This window comes from Podarcis tiliguerta (assembly GCF_965153285.1).
Source record: "Podarcis tiliguerta genome assembly, chromosome: 1".
Taxonomy (NCBI): domain Eukaryota; kingdom Metazoa; phylum Chordata; class Lepidosauria; order Squamata; family Lacertidae; genus Podarcis; species Podarcis tiliguerta.
In genome coordinates this window covers 5,029,677-5,052,705 of record NC_139534.1, presented here as the reverse complement: position 1 = coordinate 5,052,705, position 23,029 = coordinate 5,029,677, and the positions used below count along the sequence as shown (strand labels likewise).

Genomic DNA, 23,029 nt, shown 5'->3' with positions numbered 1-23,029 from the left:
CCAGTTGTGAACGACTCTGGGGTTGCGCTTTACTGGCTGAGGGAGCCAACGTTTGACCGCAGACAGTTTTTTCTGGGTCATGTGGCCAGCATAAGTAAGCCACTTCGGAACATCAAAACCAGAGTGCAACGGAACACCAAAACCAGAGCAGCACATGGAAACGCCATTTACCTTCCCGCCAGAATGGTACTTGTTAATCTACTTGCACTTTGACATGCTTTCGAACTGCTAGTTTGGCAGGAGCTGGGACCGATAAAATACCATTACAGGCCACCTAATGGCAACTTGCGTTGTGAATCTACAGCAAACACATTATACCTGTGAATTTCAGGTGATTAGTCCTGTTATGTATTTAAGTTCTCACCCTGGCCACCAGGAGTATTGTGTATGTAGTTTTCACTCAGGTCCACGTCAGTTATTTTAGGGGGGAAACCCTGTGTTGTTGTTGCTACATTGTTGACAGCTGGCTGCCTATAAAAGCAGGCTGGCTGAGTTGTTTGCTGTTCAGTTCTGTCCAGCTTACAAATAAAGAGCTGCTTTGGAAGAATCGCTGTGTCGTCTGCTATGTCTACCCACTATTCAACAAGTCCTATGACTAGTGTTCACTGCAGACACAGAGAAAGACTGCAATATAAGCCTATGTTCCACGTAGAAGAGCTTGCAGGATTATAACTAGTGTGCTTAGAGGACCAAAGCAGTGGAAAATCAGTTGCGCCTTTGCACTGTTTTAGTAATACTAGTTTTCTGTGAGGTAGAAAATTCAGTTTTCAGGCATTCTTGCAAAGGAACAATTTCCTTGACACAGAAAAATAGAAAAACACATTCCTGCAAAACCTTAAGAAGATGCCTTATACAGAGGTACAGCCAGTATCTATACAGCAATGGTTTCAAACAGGCATCCTTCCTAGGCTTACTTTGTTGTTTAATCTGGGACCTTCTGCATGGAAAGAATATGCTCTACACTGATCATGTTAGAATCCCATGTTCCATGTATATACAGGAAAGTTCTGCCATGTGAATCCTCACCTGCAGCCTGAAGTGGGCCATCTTTAGGTTTACCATCATCTTTCTATCAGTTTATTTTTCAGTTTAAAAGCCTAGGAAGGGCTGAAGGATCTATGCATGTTCCCTAAATGTGTGAAAACAAATTGTGCCGTATACAAAGAAATCTTGAGTCTGAAGGTGGCTATCTCAGCATGATGCTCTACCCAAGTTCCTCCTTGCCACTTATCATGGAACTCTGGGCTGAAGTCCAATCAACATGTAGACAACACTGAACTCTACCTCTTGTTTCCATTGTCCAATCTCAGGCAGGCAGAGGAAGTTTAAACTGAATCCAGACAAGACAGAAGAGATGTTGCTAGAGTATGGTACTAGCAGTCTAGATCAGGTGAGTGGTCCTGTTCTAGATGGGGTTTCACTCCCCTTGTAAAATCAAGCTCACAGCTTTGGGCTGAGGGGTCTCCTGGATCCATATCTTTCTCTGGATGCTCAGAGTTTGTTACTGGAGATCTTTTTCTTTCCTTTTTTTAAAAACCAGCTTCAGCTCATTCAACACCTGCAGTCTTTCCACCTGTGATGGAACTATGCATTTTAACTTCCATTGTACCGCATTTTTCGCCCCATAGGACGCCCTTTTCCCCCTCCAAAAATGAAGGGGAAATGTGTGTGCGTCCTATGGGGCGAATGCAGGCTTTCGCTGAAGCCTGGAAAGCGAGAGGGGTCGGTGCGCACCGACCCCTCTCACTCTCCAGTCTTCGCACAGATCTCCGCAAGCCGTGGGAACCCGCGCCGGACTCCCGCAGCTTGAGGAGAGTTGCTTGAATGTCGAAGGCTGGGCGCGCTGAGCTCAGCGCGCCCAGGCTTCGCGCGGCTCTCTGCAAGGCGCGGGAGCCCGGCGCCGGGCTCCCACGGCTTGCGGAGAGTTGCCTGTTCTGGCGGCTGGGGTTGGGGGATAATTTTTTCCCCCTTTATTTCCCCCCCAAAAAACTAGGTGCGCCTTATGGGACGGTGCGTCCTATAGGGCGAAAAATGGGATGGGAAGGCCTGAAAAAAACTGGAAAAATTGGGGGGGGGGCAGTTTTTTAAAAAACAACAACAACCCAAAGCTGTTTTTTGGGGGGGGGGGAATGGGCAAGGAAGTGTGTGGAATATTCAAACTATATCAAACTGGGTTTTGATTTTTTTACAATTTTTCTGGGGGGAAACGGCTTTGGAAAACCCCCAGAAAAAACACCTGTTTTTCCCCCAATTTTCCCAGTTTTTTTTTACAGACCTTCCTGTCTCTAGAATTAACAGACTTAAAATATACATTGCAAACAAAAACGACAGATTAAAATATATGTAGACCTTATATAAATTCAATAAATGAAAATAAATAAAATATGTCTGGATCGTGGAGTTGGAAGGGACCCTGAGGATCATGCAGCCTGACCCGCTGCAGTGCAGGAATTATCAGCACCAGGCGCTAACCAGCTGAGCTATCCAGCTCTGAGTAGGCTCGCTTTAACAAAATTGCTTTTGGCAGGTGCTGAAAGAAGTGGAGTGAAAGGGTCTGGCTGGTGCTTCTTGGCGGGGAGTGTAGGAGCAGCAACACCTGCGCCACCCTGTTGTCAAGAGCACTTTGTGGTTGTGAGATGGGAAGGAATGCAGAGACACAAACAACAAAACTGCCTGTCCCCAGCAGATGTAACTGGGCACTTGGGACAACTGATAGCTCCTGGGTTGGAAGAAAGTGAGGTTATGTGTATTTTAGGAAAAACACCTGAAGATTCATTTTTCATGAGGAAGGAATACTTCGTATGACGAGATGTGGGGACATCTAAACTGTTGTTCAAAGAGCTACTATGCAACAAAGTATTCGTTATTCTATTAATTATTGGACTGTGTATGGTGTAGAGTGGATGGCTTGGCTTAGCCCACCCTTTGCCTTTGAGTCATGTGCAGAGACCCTCTTTGGATCATACCCAGCTCTACCTCTCTTTTAAATCAGAACCAGTGAAGGCAGTGAAGGTCCTGTGTGAGTGCCTGGAGGCGGTTGGAGGATGGATGGCGACTAACAGATTGAGGTTGAATCCTGACAAGACAGAAGTACTGTTTTGGAGGGATGGGGTGGGTGGGTGTGGGGGACTCCCTGGTCCTGAATGGGGCAACTGTGCCCCTGAAGGAGCAGGTGCACAGCCTGGGAGTCATTTTGGACTCACAGTTGGACTCACAGGTCAATTCTGTGTCCAGGGCAGCTGTCTACCAGCTCCATCTGGTATGCAGACTGAAACCCTACCTGCCTGCGGACTGTCTTGCTAAAGTGGTGCATGCTCTGGTTATCTCCCGCTTGGACTACTACCATGCGCTCTACGTGGGGCTACCTTTGAAGGTGACCCAGAAACTACAATTAATCTAGAATGCGGCAGCTTGACTGGTGACTGAGAGTGGCCACCGAGACCATATAACACCAGTCCTGAGAGACCTACATTGGCTCCCAGTACATTTCTGAGCACAATTCAAAGTGTTGGTGCTGACCTTTAAAGCCCTAAATGGCCTCAGCCCAGTATACCTGAAGGAGCATCTCCACCCCCATCGTTTGACTCGGACACTGAGGTCCAGCTCTAAGGGCCTTCTGGCGATTCCCTCACTGCAAGAAGTGAAGTGGCAGGGAACCAGGAAGAGGCCTTCTTGGCAGTGGCACCCTCCCATCAAATGCCAAGGAGATAAAGAACTACACAACTTTTAGAAGACATCTGAAGGCAGCCCTGTATTGGGAAGCTTTTAATGTTTGATGTTTTATTGTGTTTTTTATGTGCTGGAAGCAGCCCAGAGTGGCTGGGGAAACCCAGCCAGATGGATGGGGTATAAATTTAAAATTATTATTATTATTATTATTATTATTATTATTATTATTATTAATTATTATTATTATTATTATGGACCCTGGTATGAATAGCTCCTCTGCATCAACCAGGGTTTCGGTGTTTGAAAGCACAGCAAGAACCAGGGCATGTATGAACCTGCAAAAGTACGAACACCTTGGTCTCACAGCTGGCAGTGCCGGCATGTAGGTGCCAATAGGCTACAAGTTAAATTACTATACAAATAAAGTAGAATCTCCATGGGAGGAGTGTACACATGGTTGTATACATCAAATTCAGATAGGCAGCAGCTTGACAAAATGTTGCTACAATCACAGAAATGACAGCTGTGTGTACAACCCACAGGTGGGGGTGCTGTGCCAGCAACTGATTTCAGAAGTGCTCCTACAGGTGCCTGGCAGTAACACGTCATGCTCCTGAAATGCTCGTAGGTGGGTTGTTTGCCCTTGTGAACCATTTTAAAGTCAGCTAGCATTCCTATTAAAGTATTAATACTAGCACCTGTCTTTACTAGTATTAAAGCACTAACAGCACCACGCACCATGCAGAATTTCTAATTCCTACAAATAAACTTCATTTGAATATCCCTTTAGCAATCAATAACATTAAAAAGTAAGGCCTGAGGTTGCCATTAAAACTGCACAGTGTTGGTTATTTCCATCACGCACCCAAGTTTTTCCATGGAAGGGGCACCATAAGGATTCTGTTCTCCAGTGCCAAAGATCTTGTAGGTCAACAGTGGGGCTCAGAGATCTTGCCTCTTTCCCATCCCACAGCCACACTTGACCACATCTGCACTTGTGCATATATACAGTGGGTTACAAACGCTTTGGGTTTCAAACACTTCGTTTTACAAACTCCGCTAACCCAGAAGTAGTACCTTGGCTTGAGAACTTTGCCCCAGGATGAGAACGGAAATCGTGCGCTGGCGGCATGGCAGCAGCGGGAGGCCCCATTAGCAAAAGCGTGCCTCAGGTTAAGAACGGTTTTGGGTTAAGAACGGACTTCCAGAATGAGGTAAGTTCGTAACCCGAGGTACCACTGTATGTAGATATATATTTTCAAAGTCCTATATGAATTTGCTACAGGAGCCTATGTAAAGCTATGATGTACTCTGACTCCTCAGGCACTCTGACTCCAAAAGGGCTGTTTATAAGCTCCCATAAATGAGTATAAATAACTGAATGCAATACAATGGTTCATTAAAATAAAAAAAATACATACCTTCTGTAAGCATGGTTGGGCCATCTAACAAAATGAGCCTCTGGGCCACTCCAACAATATTTGGCAGTAAGAGATCTTGAAGTTCGCCAAGGTTACTTGTGTCCAGGGCAGTATACACGAAGCTTCCGTCAGTAGCAATTTGCTGAAGCTCTACATTGTCAGCATTCTCGACCCCAATGCTAAATGAAAATATACTGGCTTTCTTTATGGCCAAAATCCCCTCTCTAAGGTCATCGCTAGACTCACTGCCGCTTATCAGCACTAAGATCTGGGGGACACCCTCCTCTATCCTGCTGCCTCCTGACCGGGTGAAGTGGTTTTCCACCACATGCTCAAGAGCTTCCCCGATATTTGCTTCCTCGCCACCCGGCAGGCTAAGGGCCTTCACTGCATTTAAAATGTCAGCTTTTTGGTTGTAGCTGTTCAAGAAGAATGCAGTTCTGGGTTGGTCACTATACGTCACTACCCCAATGCGTATGTGCTCTTCTCCAACTGAGAGTTTTTCAATAAAATTTGCAAGGAAATCACGAATGGCTGCGAGAGCGACAGTGCCGATGTTGTTTGATCCGTCAATAAGGAAAATAATGTCAGCAGATTCTTGTGCTTAAAAAAAAAAGAGAGAGAAATGCAACAGGTGAAAGCATTAAACAAAGTGATTCCATGCAAGTTGTTCTGACATGTTTCTTCGGAAACCAGCAAGAAACACGAATATGGAGGAACAAAACACAAGGTGGCCAAGATCAAATTGCCTGCTAGTTCTGCATTCTGATTGAATATGATTGACCAGATCATATCTATTAATTGCATAAGAACATTGTACCTGAAAGAATTCTCACATAGGCTTACTTGAGGGTTGGGGGGTGACATCTTTTCATTGTATAGTTTATTACGTTTTGCATTTGTGGGCCGATCACTCCCACCTCTTTGTGCACACTGATACATGAGGCTGTGCTATACAACATCACCTTCATGCTTAAGGCATGTGGCCTTTATAGTCGCTATCTTCTGTGACCTGGCCCATGTGCAACACCTTCTCAGGCTGTGCTTTCAGGCACATTTGGCCAACAAATAACCAGGGAGATGAGAGAGCAAGGAAATCCCCTTTTGTAGGCAGAAATCCTTGCAATAAGAGGGAAAACTTTACAGGCTACAAACCTTAAAGTACAAGTAAAATGGTTAAAATGTTAATCTAATGATAAATTATAAAACAACTTTAGAGCTTCTTAGATAAATCCTGGAAAGACGGGAATTGTTTATATATAAAAAAATATGTTCAAATGCATTTAACAATTCCAATCAAGAATTGACCAGGATATAAGGCAATGTTTTCAAAGGTCAAATAAGTATCACAGTATATTGACCATATATTTGTTCTTTATATTTAAGGTATGTCTACATGTTTACTAATGATATAACACTAAAATTATTTATTTATTTATTTATATCCCACCTTTTTCTCTAAGGAGTAGAAAGAAAACCTATATAAATATGCTTGTAGACATGATTTATAGGAATATTGTTCAAAATTGCATTTCTAATGAAGACATTTCTGCTTTTATTCTTCATGTACCATATGACTACTGGATATTCAATCAAGTAATGCAGAATCATGTTAAAACAAGGTGATGAAGTCAGTCGTAACACAATTATCCAACCTTATATATGAGAATTCTTCCTGAATGATCAGCTGTTTTGGGATATAAGAAATGTATAATCACGTGGAACATCTCAATGGGAGGTAAGCTGGGACTGGATGCGCTTATCACAGATTAATTACCATAGTCATTAGTCAGGTGAAGTCATCCATGGCTTGCTATAATCTGCACTGTCCAAAACTAATCTAAGCGTTTGGGAATCTGACCAAAATCACTGTGTATTAACAAATGACCCTTAACACATCAGTCTCCATATGTGGAGTTTTCTTGTAAAACTGTTGATCTGGAGCAGTGCCTGCTCTGGTTCTTTTATCCACAAGCAGATGAATGTGGATCATGTTTAGCTTCACACAACAGAGAAGCGTCCTCTGCTCACAGCAAAATTTAGTGCATCACTATAAAATGGCCAAAACTGGGGCCGAACTGATGACACAAGAATACTACAGTATTTCATGAATATTTAAATTCATCAAGATGATTAGAGGAAAAGCCACCAAACTCTGGTATTACATTATCTTTAAAGTATATTTAGATCAAATTTGGCCAGTGTTTGCTCTTTTATAGTGACTATCTCACAGTTTATGCTACCAGTGGAGAGACCGATGGAATCAGACCACTGAGATTTTGGCCCAAAACTTTAAGCAAGTCACGATAGCTGATCCTGAACAACCTCACTTGTAACTTGATCTTCCATAACTCTAGCCCTCAGCCCCCTGAGGAAGGGACAGGATACATCTGTGATGAATAAATATACTGAACATTCTGGAATGCTTCAAGTTTTCTGTTTTGCCATTTTAACTATCACACTCTTTGTCGGCCACAAAAACCTAGTGTGCTTGTATTTACTACATGACCTGAAGGTCCCATAAACTGAAATACTGCCGATCTCAAAGAAATAGGGAGGAAGTATACATAACGGCTGGATAATTTGTCACCACTGAAATACCATTATACTGAAGTACACAATGAAGGATTAGGCTGGTGGTGGAGGGCAAATTAAAGCATGCTTTGTTACACAACTAAGCAAAGGATTGTTGGCTTAGAAAGGAAGCAGTGACTTAGTCATTAACCATGATGCAGTAAAATATGTAACAGGACAATGAGAAAAGTGAACTCTGAACCGGTCAAGTAATTCATTTCCAGTATGACCAAAATCTGTCCTTTAATACAACTTTGGGAACATATCGTCATGACATTTAATATGTGGAGGCTGTAAAAAGCACCTGTTGGGTTTAACATTCTATCTCAGGTAAAAAAGTATTTGTAATTGATTAAATATCATGTTATGCTTTGATATGCATAAGCTTATTAAGCCAATTATATGTCCATTGCTAGAAAAAGAAAATTACTTTTGGATGCTGGCAACTATAGTAATATTTTTGAATAAAACACCCTGTACTGTATATAGTTATATACATTCTGTGTATAACTGGAATAACCCTTGTGCGCAGTTACCTTTAAGCACTGTTTAACTCATATACCATTTGCAATATATATTTCACAAGCCAGCTCTCCATGCTGGGCTCTGCCAGACCATCAACTCATATATACCACTGCATAAAGATGAACCAAGAATCTCATGGTGGTGGGAGGGCTAAATCAGAGCTTCTGCTCAGATAAGAGGATCCCACCATATTGGTTCCAATACAGATTAAACTCTGGCAGAAGGCTCTCAAAGAGACCCTGAGATGAATGTGTACTTTCCTAAACCCTTAGAGGTAAAGGGAAGATCCTACAATATGTGTTTCACATCTCTCTGCCTCCTGCATGCTCAAGTCCTCTAAAGGACGTTATGAAGATGTCTTGTCTTGAATTGACCTTTTTTGCATGGTGATTCTTTACAGCAAGATCTGGGAATCAGTTTCAATTCCTTTAAAGCCAATGATGGAAGTCCTTCTTGGCAACAAAGGTTACCATAGGTTTCTGATATGCTTTTTAAAATTTTACTTTAAAACATTAAAAATTCATTCTGATATCTAAATGGCCAGTTCATCAGTGACCTCAATGAATCTGAATATTGCCCCATAAGATTTGCAGAAAAATGAGAGAAACATCTGTTTGCCTGTGTATCATGCAGCAATGCAATGGCGGATGATGGAACACATAATGGAGCTAAAGGGAAGAGTTAATCAGACAGGACAAGATGAGTGTTATAACCTGCATATTGCTGTCAACCTGCAACATTCAAAACATCCATTTCTCATTTCATGCATCCCAGGGTATAAAAACAAAGGTCTGAGAAGTCCACAATGTGAGAGAATCGTTCTATCAGATTAAACTCAATAGTTTTTCACATTCAGGATTCCCTTTAAAAAATCATTTTGCTTCCGTTTCCTTCCATTTAACGAGGAACAGAAAGATATGAAGTAAGAGGAAACCTTCCACTTTGCCTGACTTCCATTTCTCTCTCTTTCATCGGAGGAGTTTACTTGATTAGACTTGCCAGATGTGCTTTTCTCCGATCTCTTTTATAAGGCCCCTCCCCCTACCTCTAGTAGTGAGCAGTAGGGGAGGGGTCCTACAAAAGTGATGGGAGAAAAGAACATGGGGAGGGGAAGAGGTAGACGGCAGCTGCCACAGCACCTGGAAAGATTAACAGGTAAAGGGGAATCTCCAGGTGGCCATCAAGGAAACTGGGCTTGACCAGCGACATGCTCCCACTGCCATGGCCACGGCCAACTTCCTTTGTAAACTATTGCAAATAAGAAAACCATAAGGGAGCTCTTTGCCCACCATTTCAAGCCCATATATTACCTGAGAACAGGAAGGAGGCCACCTGATCTTGGGAAAGTCCTTGGGCACATAGATACTTTTTTCACATAAAGTGTAGCTCTAGGAAGGCACATCAATGGAGCATAGCTGTCAATTTTTCCCTTTTCTTGTGAGGAATCCTATTCAGAATAAGGGGATTTCCCTTAAAAAAGGGAAATGTTGACAGCTATGGAGTGAGGGGAGCTTAAGTTTCGCAAGCAATATTCATTTAGTTCTAGTTCTGTATCTGCAGTAAATGTAAGCTAAGGTGTGCTGATAAGAGTCTTGACAGATCCTCATTCACTGTGATTCAGGTGTTCTTGAACGCACCATTATCTCGGCTGCAGCAGCCTCCCTCAGAAAATGTGGTTACGATAACAATCCTCTATGTCACATTTAAACGTACTTTACTAATGACCACAGGATAAGGAAGCACTTTGGACTTCATTTGTATGTGTTTCTGCTTTAGAGCCTATAGCAAAAAAAATGCCAAATTGAGCAGCCTTTGTTTTTAACCCCTCAGATGTGCACCTTAGGGCCTTTCCAGACAATTCTGGCTTTTGTTACTCAGCAGCTGAAAAGGAGAAGAACCAGGCATCTTGCGCTAACACAGCCGCCCAGTGTGCAGAGAAATTTTTCCAGCACTCCCTTGAGTTACTTATCACTTGCTGTGGTGAGATAAGCAACATTCCACCCATCTACATGACACTCTGCAAAATTTTAAAATGCTTTCTATAACTCATAATTGTATATATTTATTAGAGGTTAGGCACTCCCTGAGCATAGCACTCAAGCACGGAATCCCTCGCGCAGGGTGCATGCAGGGAGATCTGCAGCAGAACACCAGTATTTTGTTATTTCTTCCTCCCACCTTTTTAATTTGATTCCTGTGGTTGCTGTTGCCGGGAAAGGCCCTTGGTCCACACATCCAGATGTCTAAAATGATGGGAAGAGCACCAATTGCAACACCTCCCTTGAGTACAAGTATTGCAATATTGCGGCAGAACAGCGTTACCTGTGATGTCTTTAATCACTCCTTTTGCTCCAGCCATTTCTGGAGTCATAGATGAGCGAATGCTTGCAACTAAGTCTCCCACAATGCCGTGGAGAGCAGTAAAGTTCGCTAGGTTGAACAAGTGCATATCAAGGGGTTCGCTTGCTATTTCCTTTAATTCCCCTTCCACTGCGTCCTGCACTCCAATGGCAAACATGTTTACATCGGCAGATTTAAGAACGGATGACGGCAGAGCCACGTCATCTTGGGATCGTCCATCCGTTAACACTATAATAACCTGGGGGGCGCCATCGCTCAGCCTGCTTCCAGCAGCTTTAGAAAGATGGTTCCGAATTAGAAACTCTAATCCTTCTCCGGTCTTGGTTCCTCCCCCCATATAAGGCATGTGTGAAATATGGGAGAGGACATCTTGTACAGTATGGTATGTGTTTAACTGGAATTCTGTGTGTGGGTTTCCGCTGAACTGGACCAGACCAAACCGAAAATCGTTTCCACCCACATCTAATTGTTTTACAACATCATACAGAAACTCCCGAACAAGTTGGAAATGCTCCTTTCCAATGCTCCAAGAAGAATCCACTAGAAATATTATATCAGCAGCAGCACCGATTTTCACATCTTTAAAAAAAACACATGGATTTATGATTTTCTAGAGGCCACAGGCCAGGAGAGGGGAGTCTTGTTCTATAGTCATATACCCCGCTTGGCATAATTGGCAGGAGCACAGACCTTATGAACCCATAAACCCAATAAATTGAGGCATGAGGAAGGGGGGGGGAAGCTCATTCCAACAGATCAGCTTGCTCTTGTTGAATATATGGTACGCTGAATATGTAATTTTATTCCTTGTAAACGTATGGCTGTTTCTTGCTACAGAAACTTCTTCCAAAGGAATATTCTCTAGGTATGGGATTCCCTTACCTAAGCAGGACGAGCAAACACCCCAATGCGTTTATGTGTCATCCTTTCCCAATGATTATAAGTCATACTCAAAACCTGTTGATCCTGAATAGCAGCTGTAACCTGTAGCAGCTCCTGAATAGGCCACTGAAGAATACAGTGGCAGTTTGACTGTTGATTTTCTTGGCCGCATTTGTGGGAATTGAAGTTATTCCACTTGCCTTATTGTAAAACTGGCTGAATCAGCAAATAACTAGAGCTATAGAAAAGTCCACCCCACATGCTACGTTAGCACAATGCTGAAAATTATCACACTACACTAGTAATGGGTAGATTTTTTTTGTACTGATTTAAAATGTCAGTCCTTGAAATTATTTGCATGCTTCTTACAGAAAAAAATGAAACATTTGAACCATTTTCCTGAGTTTATCTGAAGACTTGGGAAGTACCTTGCGAACCTGCTACCAGTTTTTTAAAAAACCAAAGACCCAAAGACCTCCTCCTTCCCTTTACATGCCTATGTAGAGACAGTGGGAACCGGAGCTGTGTTTTCCTCCCACACAGCCTCTGCTTCCATCACCAGGTTGCTTAGGCTGCAAGAATCCTTGGGAGAACTACATCTACCACAATCACCTGGGAATTCTGCCTTGGCATTTGACTAATCAGTAGGGCAGAGGGAGGAAACGAGGGGGAAAGCGGCTGCCAACCGCCACCTGACAAGTAAGCAATGACAAGCAAGTAATGGCAGAAAACAAATCACTGGAGAAGGGTGGGGTGGAGGGTCACAACCCTGGTCTCCTGGCAACAGGATTCCTGCTGCTTGCCAAGGGAGGGAGAAGGACAGTGGCTGGGAGGTCAGCGCAGGGTGGGTCCACCACTGGAGTCCATTTGCCAGTGCACCCAACCTGTGCCAACCTCTGCACTTTCCCTCCCACCTCCTCCAAGTAAGCAGCAGTGACCCTGCTGCCAGAAAGCTAGCACTGTGCCTCTCCACCCCCTGCCCACCCAGGGAAAGCCACTTCTGCCTAATGGGAAGCAGGGATAGTGCCTGGTGGACTGGGATCTGGCACAGAGGGCTTTGGGGGACAGCAAAGGCTGGCAGCGTCAGGGAAATGTGGACATTATTTTCCAGCTGGAATTTTGATCCAAGGCAGGAAAGAATTCTGGGGTTTTAAAAGCTCACTGGAATTGCATGCCAATAATTGGTAGAAAAAAAGAATGGTATAACGATTTACTACAATCACCCCTGTGCAATAGCGCTCAGATATTCTGTAATACTACTTAGCACATTAGAACAATAAAAAACTGGTCTCAGACTAATTTTTGGTCACTTTTGAAAGGGGGCGGGAATAGTTTACTCTTTTGTATTGTAATAATGAGAATGAGGGTGGCAGGTGGAAGACCTCCATGGCAACAGTATCCATATTTTTCCTGTGCTACGTATGTATACCAAGAGAGACACTGGCCATGTTTGGATGTAACTTTAAACCATAGTTTAACACAGGGAACCTTGGCAAGCCTCAAGATGACATGTTCCTCCTTCCCCTTCCATTTCAGATTAACCACAGTCAGTGAAAACAAAAGAAGCTCATAAACTATGGTTTGAAGTTGGCTTGTTTCTACCAACCATAGTTAAAATGAACTACAGTTTGTCATGGCAAGCGGTGACTAAACTAAAACAGAGACAAAATTTTCTGAGCTCTGCCTGGCTGTGCTGGAGGAAGAGAGAGCTCACAAGCCTAAGGCTTGTTTTGAAAATTAAGCTTGGTATATCCAAATCAGCCTACTATTTCTACCAGTAAGCAAAGGTAAGGAAAAAAGAGGTTATACAGGGGCAATTACTTAATTCACAGAGATCTGTCTCCCGGCTCTGTCATGGGATCACTGCAATGAATGTGTTTATGGAAACGCAACAGAGTTTCGGGGATATGAAGCTGCAGTTGGTACAACTGATTTGAACAAATATTTGTTAGGGCCCAAAATACATGTCCTCACTCTCTGCCAACTTCAAGACATCAAAAAGCAAGTTACCTAAAGATAATGGCAACTTACCAGCTCCTTGCTGCTGGGCATCAGCATTATGGTAGCCTGAGAGTAAAAGACAAAAGATGGTTGCTAAAGGCAAATGCCGGTGTTTCCTCATTTTCTTTTTTAGGTGGGTTGGCTAGTTTCTCAAAGCACCAGTTCTTAGATCTGAAAAGAAACAGAGATGCTGTCAGGAAAATTCCTACAGAACTTCAAATGGGAAAGCTACATAACTCACTCATTCCACAAACCAAGCACACATACCATAATGATTTTGCGTTTGCTATTAATAACTGTTTTCAATCATGCAACAAAAATGAAAACTAGGCCATCAGTATTTACTTCTGGGCCACTCAGCCTACGATTGTGTTATGTACTGAAGTTCTCGCCCTGGCCACCAGGAGTATTGTGTATGTAGTTTTCACTCAGGTCCACGTCAGTAACTTTAGGCGGGAAACCCTGGGTTGTTGTTGCTACACTGTCGACAGCCGGCTGCCTATAAAAGCAGGCCGGCTGAGCTGTTTGCTGTTCAGTTCTGTCCAGCTTACAAATAAAGAGCTGCTTTGGAGCAATCGCTGTGTCGTCTGCTATGTTCCCCCACAACATAATAGATTGTTACTGGCACAAATAGATTCTGTCTTCTAGGAAGAGAAAGTCATTGGCTGAGCTGCCTTCCTGGCCAGAGGTGCTTGGGAGGGAGCTATAGCACCTCAGAGCTCTGTTACCTCCCCAGCTTATAAAGTAAGATGCAAGGAAGCCTCTCATGCGCTCCCTTCTCCCAGGTTCCTCTTCCTCTGAGCCTTGTGCTGATAAGAGGTGACATTGCTGAGCTCCAAAGAGTGCAGCCCACAGATCATCATCCAGATTCATCCAGGCTATGTTGGCACAAGGTGTGTAATGCCAAGGTCTGAAACAGGGTTGCGCTCCTGCAACAGCATTCTGTACCTGAAGTTTAAAGGGTTATCCCTGACCCATGAAGATGGAGATGCCTCATTCCAATTAGCCAAAAGTGTTTCAGCGTCTCAACTTCTCTGCCAATTTAACTCAGCACGTGCAACACAACATGAAAGACAAGGAAGTCTGAGCTCATTAGCGACAAGCAACATGTTTCTGTAACAAAAATAAACAACTGTCAAAAACAAACCAGTTGGAAATGAAAGAGTTCCAGATCACTTAAAATTTTGAAACTCTGCACTATCTTGTCAGGGACAGCTGCTGAAGAGTGGAATGGACTCCCTCAAAAGTTGGTGGAGGTTTTGGGGCAGAGGTTGGATAGTCATATGTCAGGAAACTTTTAGTTCTGGTTCCTGTTTTGCCGAGGCTGGACTAGGGCGCCCCTGGGGTTCCTTCCAATTCTTTGGTCTGAGAAGTTAAATCACACAGTCCAACACATGCACAACTAAGGTTAACGACTACAGATCGCATCAATAACTTCTTGCAGAATGTATCTGGTTTGATGGAAATGAGGAAGAAACCTCCAGAATCATACGGCCTCAAAATCATTAGAACAGCTATATAGGAAGAAATCAGTCAGGCACTCTGCATGTGCCCACTGTATATCCGATAAAAAATAGGTTGCCATCCAGAAAACAAAGTAGGTTAGCATAGATCCAGAATGGCTCCTTGGCATGTGAGCGATCAACTTGAACCCAGGTCCATCTCTTCCCCTCTTGGAACTCCAGGGCCAGCACAACCTCTCCTTTGTGATCATTTCCCTTATGTGGTGCCACCACTCACTACAGTTGGAGTCCAGCTTAGTGATGTTCTTCCATCAGGAGTCCCCAGATCAGTGTTTCCTCAAACTTGGGTCTCCAGTTATTGTTGGACTACAACTCCCAACATCCCTAGCTAGCAGGACCAGTGGTCAGGGATTGTGGGAGTTGTGGTCCAACAACTGCTGGGCACCCAAGTTTGAGAAACCCTTCCCCAGATGTTGCTGGATCACCACCCCCACAAATGCAGATCACCTCCATGGGACAACATCCAACATCAAGCTGCCCTCTTTGTGCCATGCCATCACCCAGCTGCCTGGAGTCCTACTTGTAACTGGAAAACTTGTATTACATACACAGATAGAATCTCTTCAGACAACTGCACATGTTCTTTGGCATGCCTGAACAGGCCTGCAGAGTGAGGAGAAAGTGGTGAAGAAGGGAGCTTCAGTGCGATCACTTGTGGCACCCAGGAGAATTGGTCTCGAACAGTGCTTTGGAGATGTGTCCTGCTGTCACCTAGTTCACTGAGCTGGTCAAATTGCATCTGGGCTATTCTGCCCCAAGCTGCAGATGAGAGGTGCCTCTATCATAACACATGTCCAGACAAAATAAGGTTTTCCCCAGTGCACACCAGCAGCTCAAAAAGAATACTGAATGAGAACTCCTCTCGTTCTTTCTATGGAAGGATTTCCGTAGGGTAGATCATTCTGTTTCATAAGCCTTTGCCTGTAGTCTGAAGTGCTACAGTCCATATATAGATTTACTACCTCAGTAAAGGAACAATAGCTCAATTTTATTTTCATTTCTAAGGGACATGGTTGGCACTGTGGGTTAAACCACAGAGCCTAGGACTTGCCGATCAGAAGGTCAGCGGTTTGAATCCCCGCGACAGGGGTGAGCTCCCATTGCTCGGTTCCTGCTCCTGCCAACCTAGCAGTTCGAAAGCATGTCAAAGTGCAAGTAGATAAATAGGTACCGCTCCGGCGGGAAGGTAAAGGGCGTTTCTGTGCGCTGCTCTGGTTCACCAGAAGCAGCTTAGTCATGCTGGCCACATGACCCAGAAGCTGTACGCCGGCTCCCTCGGCCAATAAAGTGAGATGAGCACCGCAACCCCAGAGTCGGCCATGACTGGACCTAATGGTCAGGGGTCCCTTTACCTTTTATTTTCATTTCTATTCTGAATTTCCCTAAAAGAACTCCTCACTCTCATACATATTACAGAAACTGCTCTGCAAACGTAGTTATTTCTTTTCCTCCCCTCCTACCTCACAAATATGGTATTCAGTCTCAGTTCCTATATATTTTATCTCACGATAAAACTATAGCTTCACAGAAACACAATTCATGTAAAAGAACACAAATTCTTTCTCAAAGCAATCTTCACATTCTTGAAACAGGCAATAAATTTCTTATCATTATTATTTATTAAATTTATATGCCACATTTCACCTGCAGATCTCAGGGCAGTCCCCAAGACAAAAATGACAAAATACATCAAAATGACATATACACATACTTGACTTTCTACTTGCTTTCATAAGCACATAGACTGAGGGTTAAAGAATTTGGGTTGCAATCCAGGATACATTTACCTGTGAGTAAATCCCACTGGGCCAATTGGGTTGGTACAATGGCCTGTCAGATTATTTATTTTATTATTATTATCATTATCATTATCATATTATTACACAGGATTCTATCCAAGGTTAGACCTACTCAAAGCAGGCCATCAACATTAATGGACATGACTAGGTTCATTGATTTCAATGGGTTTATTATGAGCAAAACTTAGTTGGATGCAACCCAAAGTCCGGAACAAGAGCTGCAGGAACCGAGGCAGTTTGACTGCATAGGGAAACAGAAGTAACATATTCAGGTATAAAAACTCAAGGAGGAAAAGAAAATGAAATGCTTGAAGTTTGTGTCCTCCAGATTGGTAAAAGATTTGCCACCCGTTTCCTCTTTCAAGCAGAGTAGGAATTACCCCTGATCTTCTTGTGTTCAGAGGCGAATCTGCTTGGCCCGGAGGCTCTCTTTTCTGTAGGCATTCTTCCTCTTCCCTCCATAAACGCTTGAAAGTATTCGCAGGCCAAGCACTTCATCTGTTGGCTCTTTAATTATACAAATATGGCAATGAACGCAGTTTTCTCCTTTGAAGGAGAATGCATATGCAGCTGTAACTCATGTAATGCCGTCCGTTCCCTCCGAAGAACAAAGTTTTGAGGGGGGTGGGGATGTTCTTCTTTGTGATCCAAGAACACAGCTGAAGAATATATTACACAAACATGCGCTGATGCAGCGCCAATAAACTCAGATGTGAAAAGTGATGGATGTGGCGTTTCACAGGGAGGGAATGCTGCCATTCAGGTCACAGTCCATATGGTGGGGGCTACTCCAAAGCAAAAGGCCATAAGGACAGGAATTGCTGGGCAAGAGCCAGCCCAGGCCTCCTCCCAGTTGCTCTCCACTGTGCATACATCACTGCAGCTGCACACTCTGCAAGCTGTGGGTGGGAAGGTTCGGCTGGAGCAGAAGTCATGGCGAGATCCGAAGAGAAGGGAGATGCAGACCAGCTCTTCTCTCACATTTCAGCCCAGTTTAGTTTTGCTGCTCATTGTCTGGGTCTAGGTACTGTAGACAATTCTTTTCCTCAAAGAATTGGCACTGTAGTTCATCCCCCACAGAGTTATAATTCCAGCAACTCTTAGCAAACTACAGTGGCCAGAATTCTTTGAGGGAGGAAATGTCATGAGCCCCTTGGAGGTGACATGGAGGCGCTGGTCAGATCTCTAGGAGGAATGTGAAGACCTCAGAGATGGAGGAGGCAGAAATGGCACCCCAATAAGTCTCTGATCCTGGTGTTGTAAACAAAATCTGCTCTTTTTCCCTTATGGGGTCTCCAAGAGCCCGTACAGAGTCCTTAAGTGGGTTCCCTATGGGTAAGAGAAAATAACAGAGGCCAACCAGAGAATATTGAGAAGCAAAGCAGCTAGTAAGCTTGATCTTTATTAAACTGTTGCGACAGGGTCCTCACTCAACACATGCAGGAGGGAGGAGCAAGCCAGAACAATGGCGTACAATCCCTTATATAGACTCTTTGAAATTGCCACCCTGTAAGCTTAAGGCCATCCCCCAATACATCATACATACATCACTGAATCCTATCTGGCAGGAAACCTGTTGCTGGATTTACCTGGAGAGCCTGGCTATTCTTTTGTGATGATAAATACTTAATTCCTGAGTCCAGGTCACAGGCTCACCCTAAAAGGTCTAGGGACCCCTGACCATTAGGTCCAGTCGTGACCGACTCTGGGGTTGCGGTGCTCATCTCGCTTTATTGGCCGAGGGAGCCGGCGTACAGCTTCTGGGTCATGTGGCCAGCATGAATGACTAAGCCGCTTCTGGCGAACCAGAACAGCGCACGGAAACACCGTTTACCTTCCCACCAGAGTGGTACCTATTTATCTACTTGCACTTTGACGTGCTTTCAAACTGCTAGGTTGGCAGGAGCAGGGACTGAACAACGGGAGCTCACCCCGTCGCGGGGATTCAAACCGCCGACCTTCTGATCGGCAAGTCCTAGGCTCTGTGGTTTAACCCACAGCGCCACCCGGGTCCTTATTCATATCCAAATGTACCCTTAAGGCAGGATTTGTGAGCATAGAGACAATGGGGAGGTTTTCGTATTTCCTTCCTCCTTGCAGATAGACATTTGAGGTCAATTTGGGAGGTCAAAATGGTTTCAGGACTATTTTCCTGTAATATTTCAGACACATGGCTTACATGCTTATGCATGTGTTTGCCTTGTAAATTTATGAACATTTAATTTATATATTTGAGACCTTAAATTCTTATAACACTGTCCAGGGACCTGGTGGGGGGTGTGGCAATCAGGATTCAGGAGCAGGACCAAGCAGGTTGTCAGAGGGATGTCCCACTCTTCGACATCAGGCCTTCCTAGCCTGACACCTCCACCTGGGAAGCCACCTCTGGAGCACCTTCTCCTTTCAGGGAGGCGTTGATCCCTTCTAGAAGGCAACTGAGAATGAATCTGATGCTGAGCCAGCCTTGATTCTGACTCTGTCTCCATGGACACAGAAACGGCAGCACCAGCGAAAACAAAGGCACAGAGCCCGCCCGCCCAAAGGAGCGTTGCTTTGCTTGCCCATTCTTGGGACTCCACGCACATGGTTGTGCCCACCCACTCTTTAAAAGGATAGTGCGGAGGGGGGCATTGTTTGTTGGGTCAGTTGCTTCATAATGTGTCTAAACCTCCTACGTACCTGCTGAACCCGGCAACCTCTATTTTGCCTTAAGGGCTGATACGATTTGAGTACAAAAGCCTTGGGCAGAATTTGAGCTGGGAATTGGAGTTATTAGTTCAGCGGACAGGGACAGGGCAGAAAGCGTGATTTGTGATGACTTTAAAGGGGTTGGCTGCATACACACTAGGAGTATTCTTGTTCTTATCTTCCAGAATCATCTTCCAAAGCAACTAATCTATTCCCAACTTAAGAATGGAAAGCGAAATGCTAGTGAACAACAAAAGAGGTTTAAGGCACTCTCAAGGCAAACCTAAAAAATGCAGTATAAGCACAGATAATTGGGACACACTGGCCTGCAAGTGCTCCGCTTGCAGAATAGCCTCTACCAAGGGTGTCATGGACTTTGAAGAAGCACAAACTCAGGATGAAAGGGAGAAACAAGCTAAGAGGAAGGCATCTTTGGCAAAACCTCACTCAACTCCTGCCTGGAAACCTATGCCCCACTGTGGAAGGATGTGCAGATCCAGAATTGGCCTCCACAGTCACTTGCAGACACACTGTTAAGACCATATTCACGGAAGACAATCTTACTCCGCAACGAGTCATCGCTGAAGAAGAAGAAGAAGAGTGTTCGTTGTCACTTTATATTATTAACTAAGTGGCTTTTGAACACCTCAGGTTTGCTGCCATCTCATAGAACCACAGAATTGTAGAGTTGGAAGGGACCCTAAAGGTAATCTAATCCAACCTCCTGCAATGCAGGAATCTCAGCTAAAGCACCCATCACAGATGGCCATCCAACCATCCAACTTATCCTATAAGTGAGCAATCCAGTCTCTATAGCAATTCCATCCAGAGGAATGTAACAGTTAAACTAGTAGGGATGGAACAGTTTGGCTATTATTTTATCGCCTTGACCTCTTTAGTAATTTCTCTAACAACAGACAAAGAGATCTGCTGGTTCAGATAATCCACCTACTCCAGCATCTTCCTTCCTACTTGTATAGTGAACCAGATGCTTCACAAGTAGGAGAAAGGGAAACAGTTTGGTCCTGCTATTGCTTCAAAGAGGCCCAAATGCTTCAGCCTTTCTTCTTAGGGAAAGTTCTCCAACCACACAATTATTTTGGTTTCTCTTTTCTGCAACGTTTACAACACCTTTTTGGAATGGGATGACCAGAATTTCACACAATATTCTAAACGTGATTGACACCATATTGTATGATGTAAAACAATGTTTGAAAGTTTTAGTTCAGTCCCCTTCCTAATGACCCGTAGCATGATCCACTGATCTATCCTCCAAGAGCAAATATCATGCTAGCTTGGACACTTGGGTTAGTTAAGTGACAGTGGTGACAGTTTCCTGCGGAAGGGAAAATGCCACTCAATGCAATCCATTGCCTTTTTGAGCCATGTCTGTTTCTCCCAGAGTAGCTCCTCCAAGTTAAGAATCCTGCTGGATCATACCAAAAGATATTTGAATTGAGAGACCGATCTCCAATGTAGCTAGCCACATGCCTCCATTAAGCCTGTAAGAAGGGCATGAAAGCGGTCACACTCCCCTGTGGTTTATCCCCCATATCTGATATTCTTCTTCTTCTTTCTTTTTTGGCAATCACTCACAGCCGAGTAAGATTGTCTTCCATTAACACGGTTTTAACAATGAGTCCGTTAGTGAATGTGGAGGCCAATTCTGGATCCACACATCCTTCCACAGTGGGGACATTGGTTTCCGGGCAGGAGTTGATCACGGTGTGGATTTGCCAAGCATGCCTTCCTCTTAGCACTTTTCTCCCTTGCATCCTGAGTTCGAGTGTCTTCAAAGCCCACAACACCTTTGGTAAAGGCTGTTCTCCAACTGGAGCGCTCACAGGCAAGTGTTTTCCAATTGTTGGTGTTTATAAGCATTTATAATAGTAGCCTGTTGGTTTTTGGTGAGTTTTGTTCAAAGGGTTGAGAGCCGCTCATTAATGCTGATATGGACTTCTGACAGGAGCTTCACAAGATCGTTTTTTATAGCAAAGCCTACCCCATGTATTTGATGTTCTTGTTCATATAGACCTTTCCAGAATAATGTGTAGCCTCCTTTTTCTTCCTTCAGTTGCCCCTCGCCTGCTCTTCGAGTCTTCTGAAGCACTGCAATATTGATGTTAAAATGTCACAGCTCTCTTGCAATGATGGCAGTTCTGCGTTCAGGACCCTCGTTATCTGTGTTATCCGACAAAGTCCGTATATTCCATGTTCCAAAGTTCAATTGTCTTTTACAACTGCTAGGTGGTGACCCCACTGGGCGCGGTAATCTAGTCAGTGGAAAAGGGAGGCAGACTATGTTTAGGGCATCTTTTCTAGCCCCTCCCACTTTTCAGGGTGAGCAGAGTGGATCCTAAAAAGGGCTGCTCAGTCATGGATACAGCTGCTGAGCTGCTCAACTGCTTTGTTCCTTGAGTCAGAGCGACTGAATCTGTATCCACCTCCCATGTGCCAGTTCATGACTAGGGGCTTCCAGATTTCATGATCCTGCCCCCGTTACCATTTGCCAATCACCATGGGACTTTTTTGGGTTTGGGTTTGGGTTGGGTTTTTGGAAGACGCCTGTGCATGAAATTGTTTTATGTGTGTAGATCAGTGCACGCTGACCAACGCAGTCTTCGCAAAACTACTGGACATGGCATGAAGCAGTCCCTTTCTACTGTAGGCTTCCAGCTGTTGGTATTCAGAAGTACACTTCACCTGAATATATTGAGGTTGTACCATTTAACTTTGATTCCTCATAGTCACCACTAGCCTTATCCTACAGAAATCTGTCTCATCCCATTTAAGACCCTTCTTAGACAGCGTTCATCACCACATTCTGTGGCAGGAAATTCCACTAAGGGGACATTCTCAGTGGTGGCATCCTGACTTTGGAATGCCCTCATTTTCCAGAGGTGACCAGCACCAACACCAAGGGAGTTTCAACACCAGGTGAGAACATGGTTATTTGCCCAAGCATTTGTCCCTCCACTGGCTGATGCATACTGATTGGTCTTATATTAAATGGGATATTGTTTTATTGTATTTTAATGTTGCTCTTCACTATGGGATGGCAAGAAAGACTGAATTACAAAATATTTTATTTTTGTTCTTTTGATAAATGGTCAGCATCATATGGGTAATTCTTGGATGTGACTAGAGAAGGAAACAGGAGATATGCTACAACACAAGCTTCTGGGCAAAAATGTTCTGCCATATGACGAGGAGGAGGAGGAGAAGGATGCTAGAGAGGGGGAGCCCAGCCTGTTTTGTCCCCTGAGGCGATATGGGAATGTGCCACTCCCTGGGCACATTTTCTGGATTGAATTAAAAAGCAACAGGCGTGCAAGCTCACGCCCAGCCCAAGCTCAGTTCCCAGGTCAGACCTGATCTGGGGGCGGAGTGGAGGAGAGTCAGTGGTCGAGAACTGCCACCTCTTTCCTCAGCTGGGTTGTGCCACGCACAGATCTGCCACACTGGAGAGAGGCTGCGGCGCATGAGGAAGCTGCCACTTCCTTGTGCCTGGCCCAGCAGCGCTGGCGGAGAGAGAAGAATGGGTGGCAATGCTGTTTTGTGGCGATTCTCGCCCTCTCCCACAGAT

The 23,029-nt window shown here is 44.2% G+C and overlaps 1 protein-coding gene across 16 annotated transcripts in view; it reads right to left on the bottom strand.

Annotated features, from left to right (window-relative positions):
* COL6A3 (collagen type VI alpha 3 chain) overlaps positions 1-23,029 on the bottom strand; it is a 107,363-nt gene that overhangs the window by 69,997 nt on the left and 14,337 nt on the right. For 9 of the 16 annotated variants that reach the window (XM_083400212.1, XM_083400220.1, XM_083400221.1 and 6 more), the window contains exons 2-4: positions 13,464-13,604; positions 10,512-11,129; positions 5,091-5,693 (exon numbers count right to left, since the gene is read on the bottom strand). In XM_083400212.1, the coding sequence (XP_083256338.1) occupies positions 5,091-5,693; positions 10,512-11,129; positions 13,464-13,554 (1,312 nt within the window). In that variant the 5' untranslated portion in view covers positions 13,555-13,604. The remainder of the gene's footprint in view (positions 1-5,090; positions 5,694-10,511; positions 11,130-13,463; positions 13,605-23,029) is intronic. The other 7 variants (XM_083400216.1, XM_083400218.1, XM_083400215.1 and 4 more) reach the window with 2 other exon arrangements.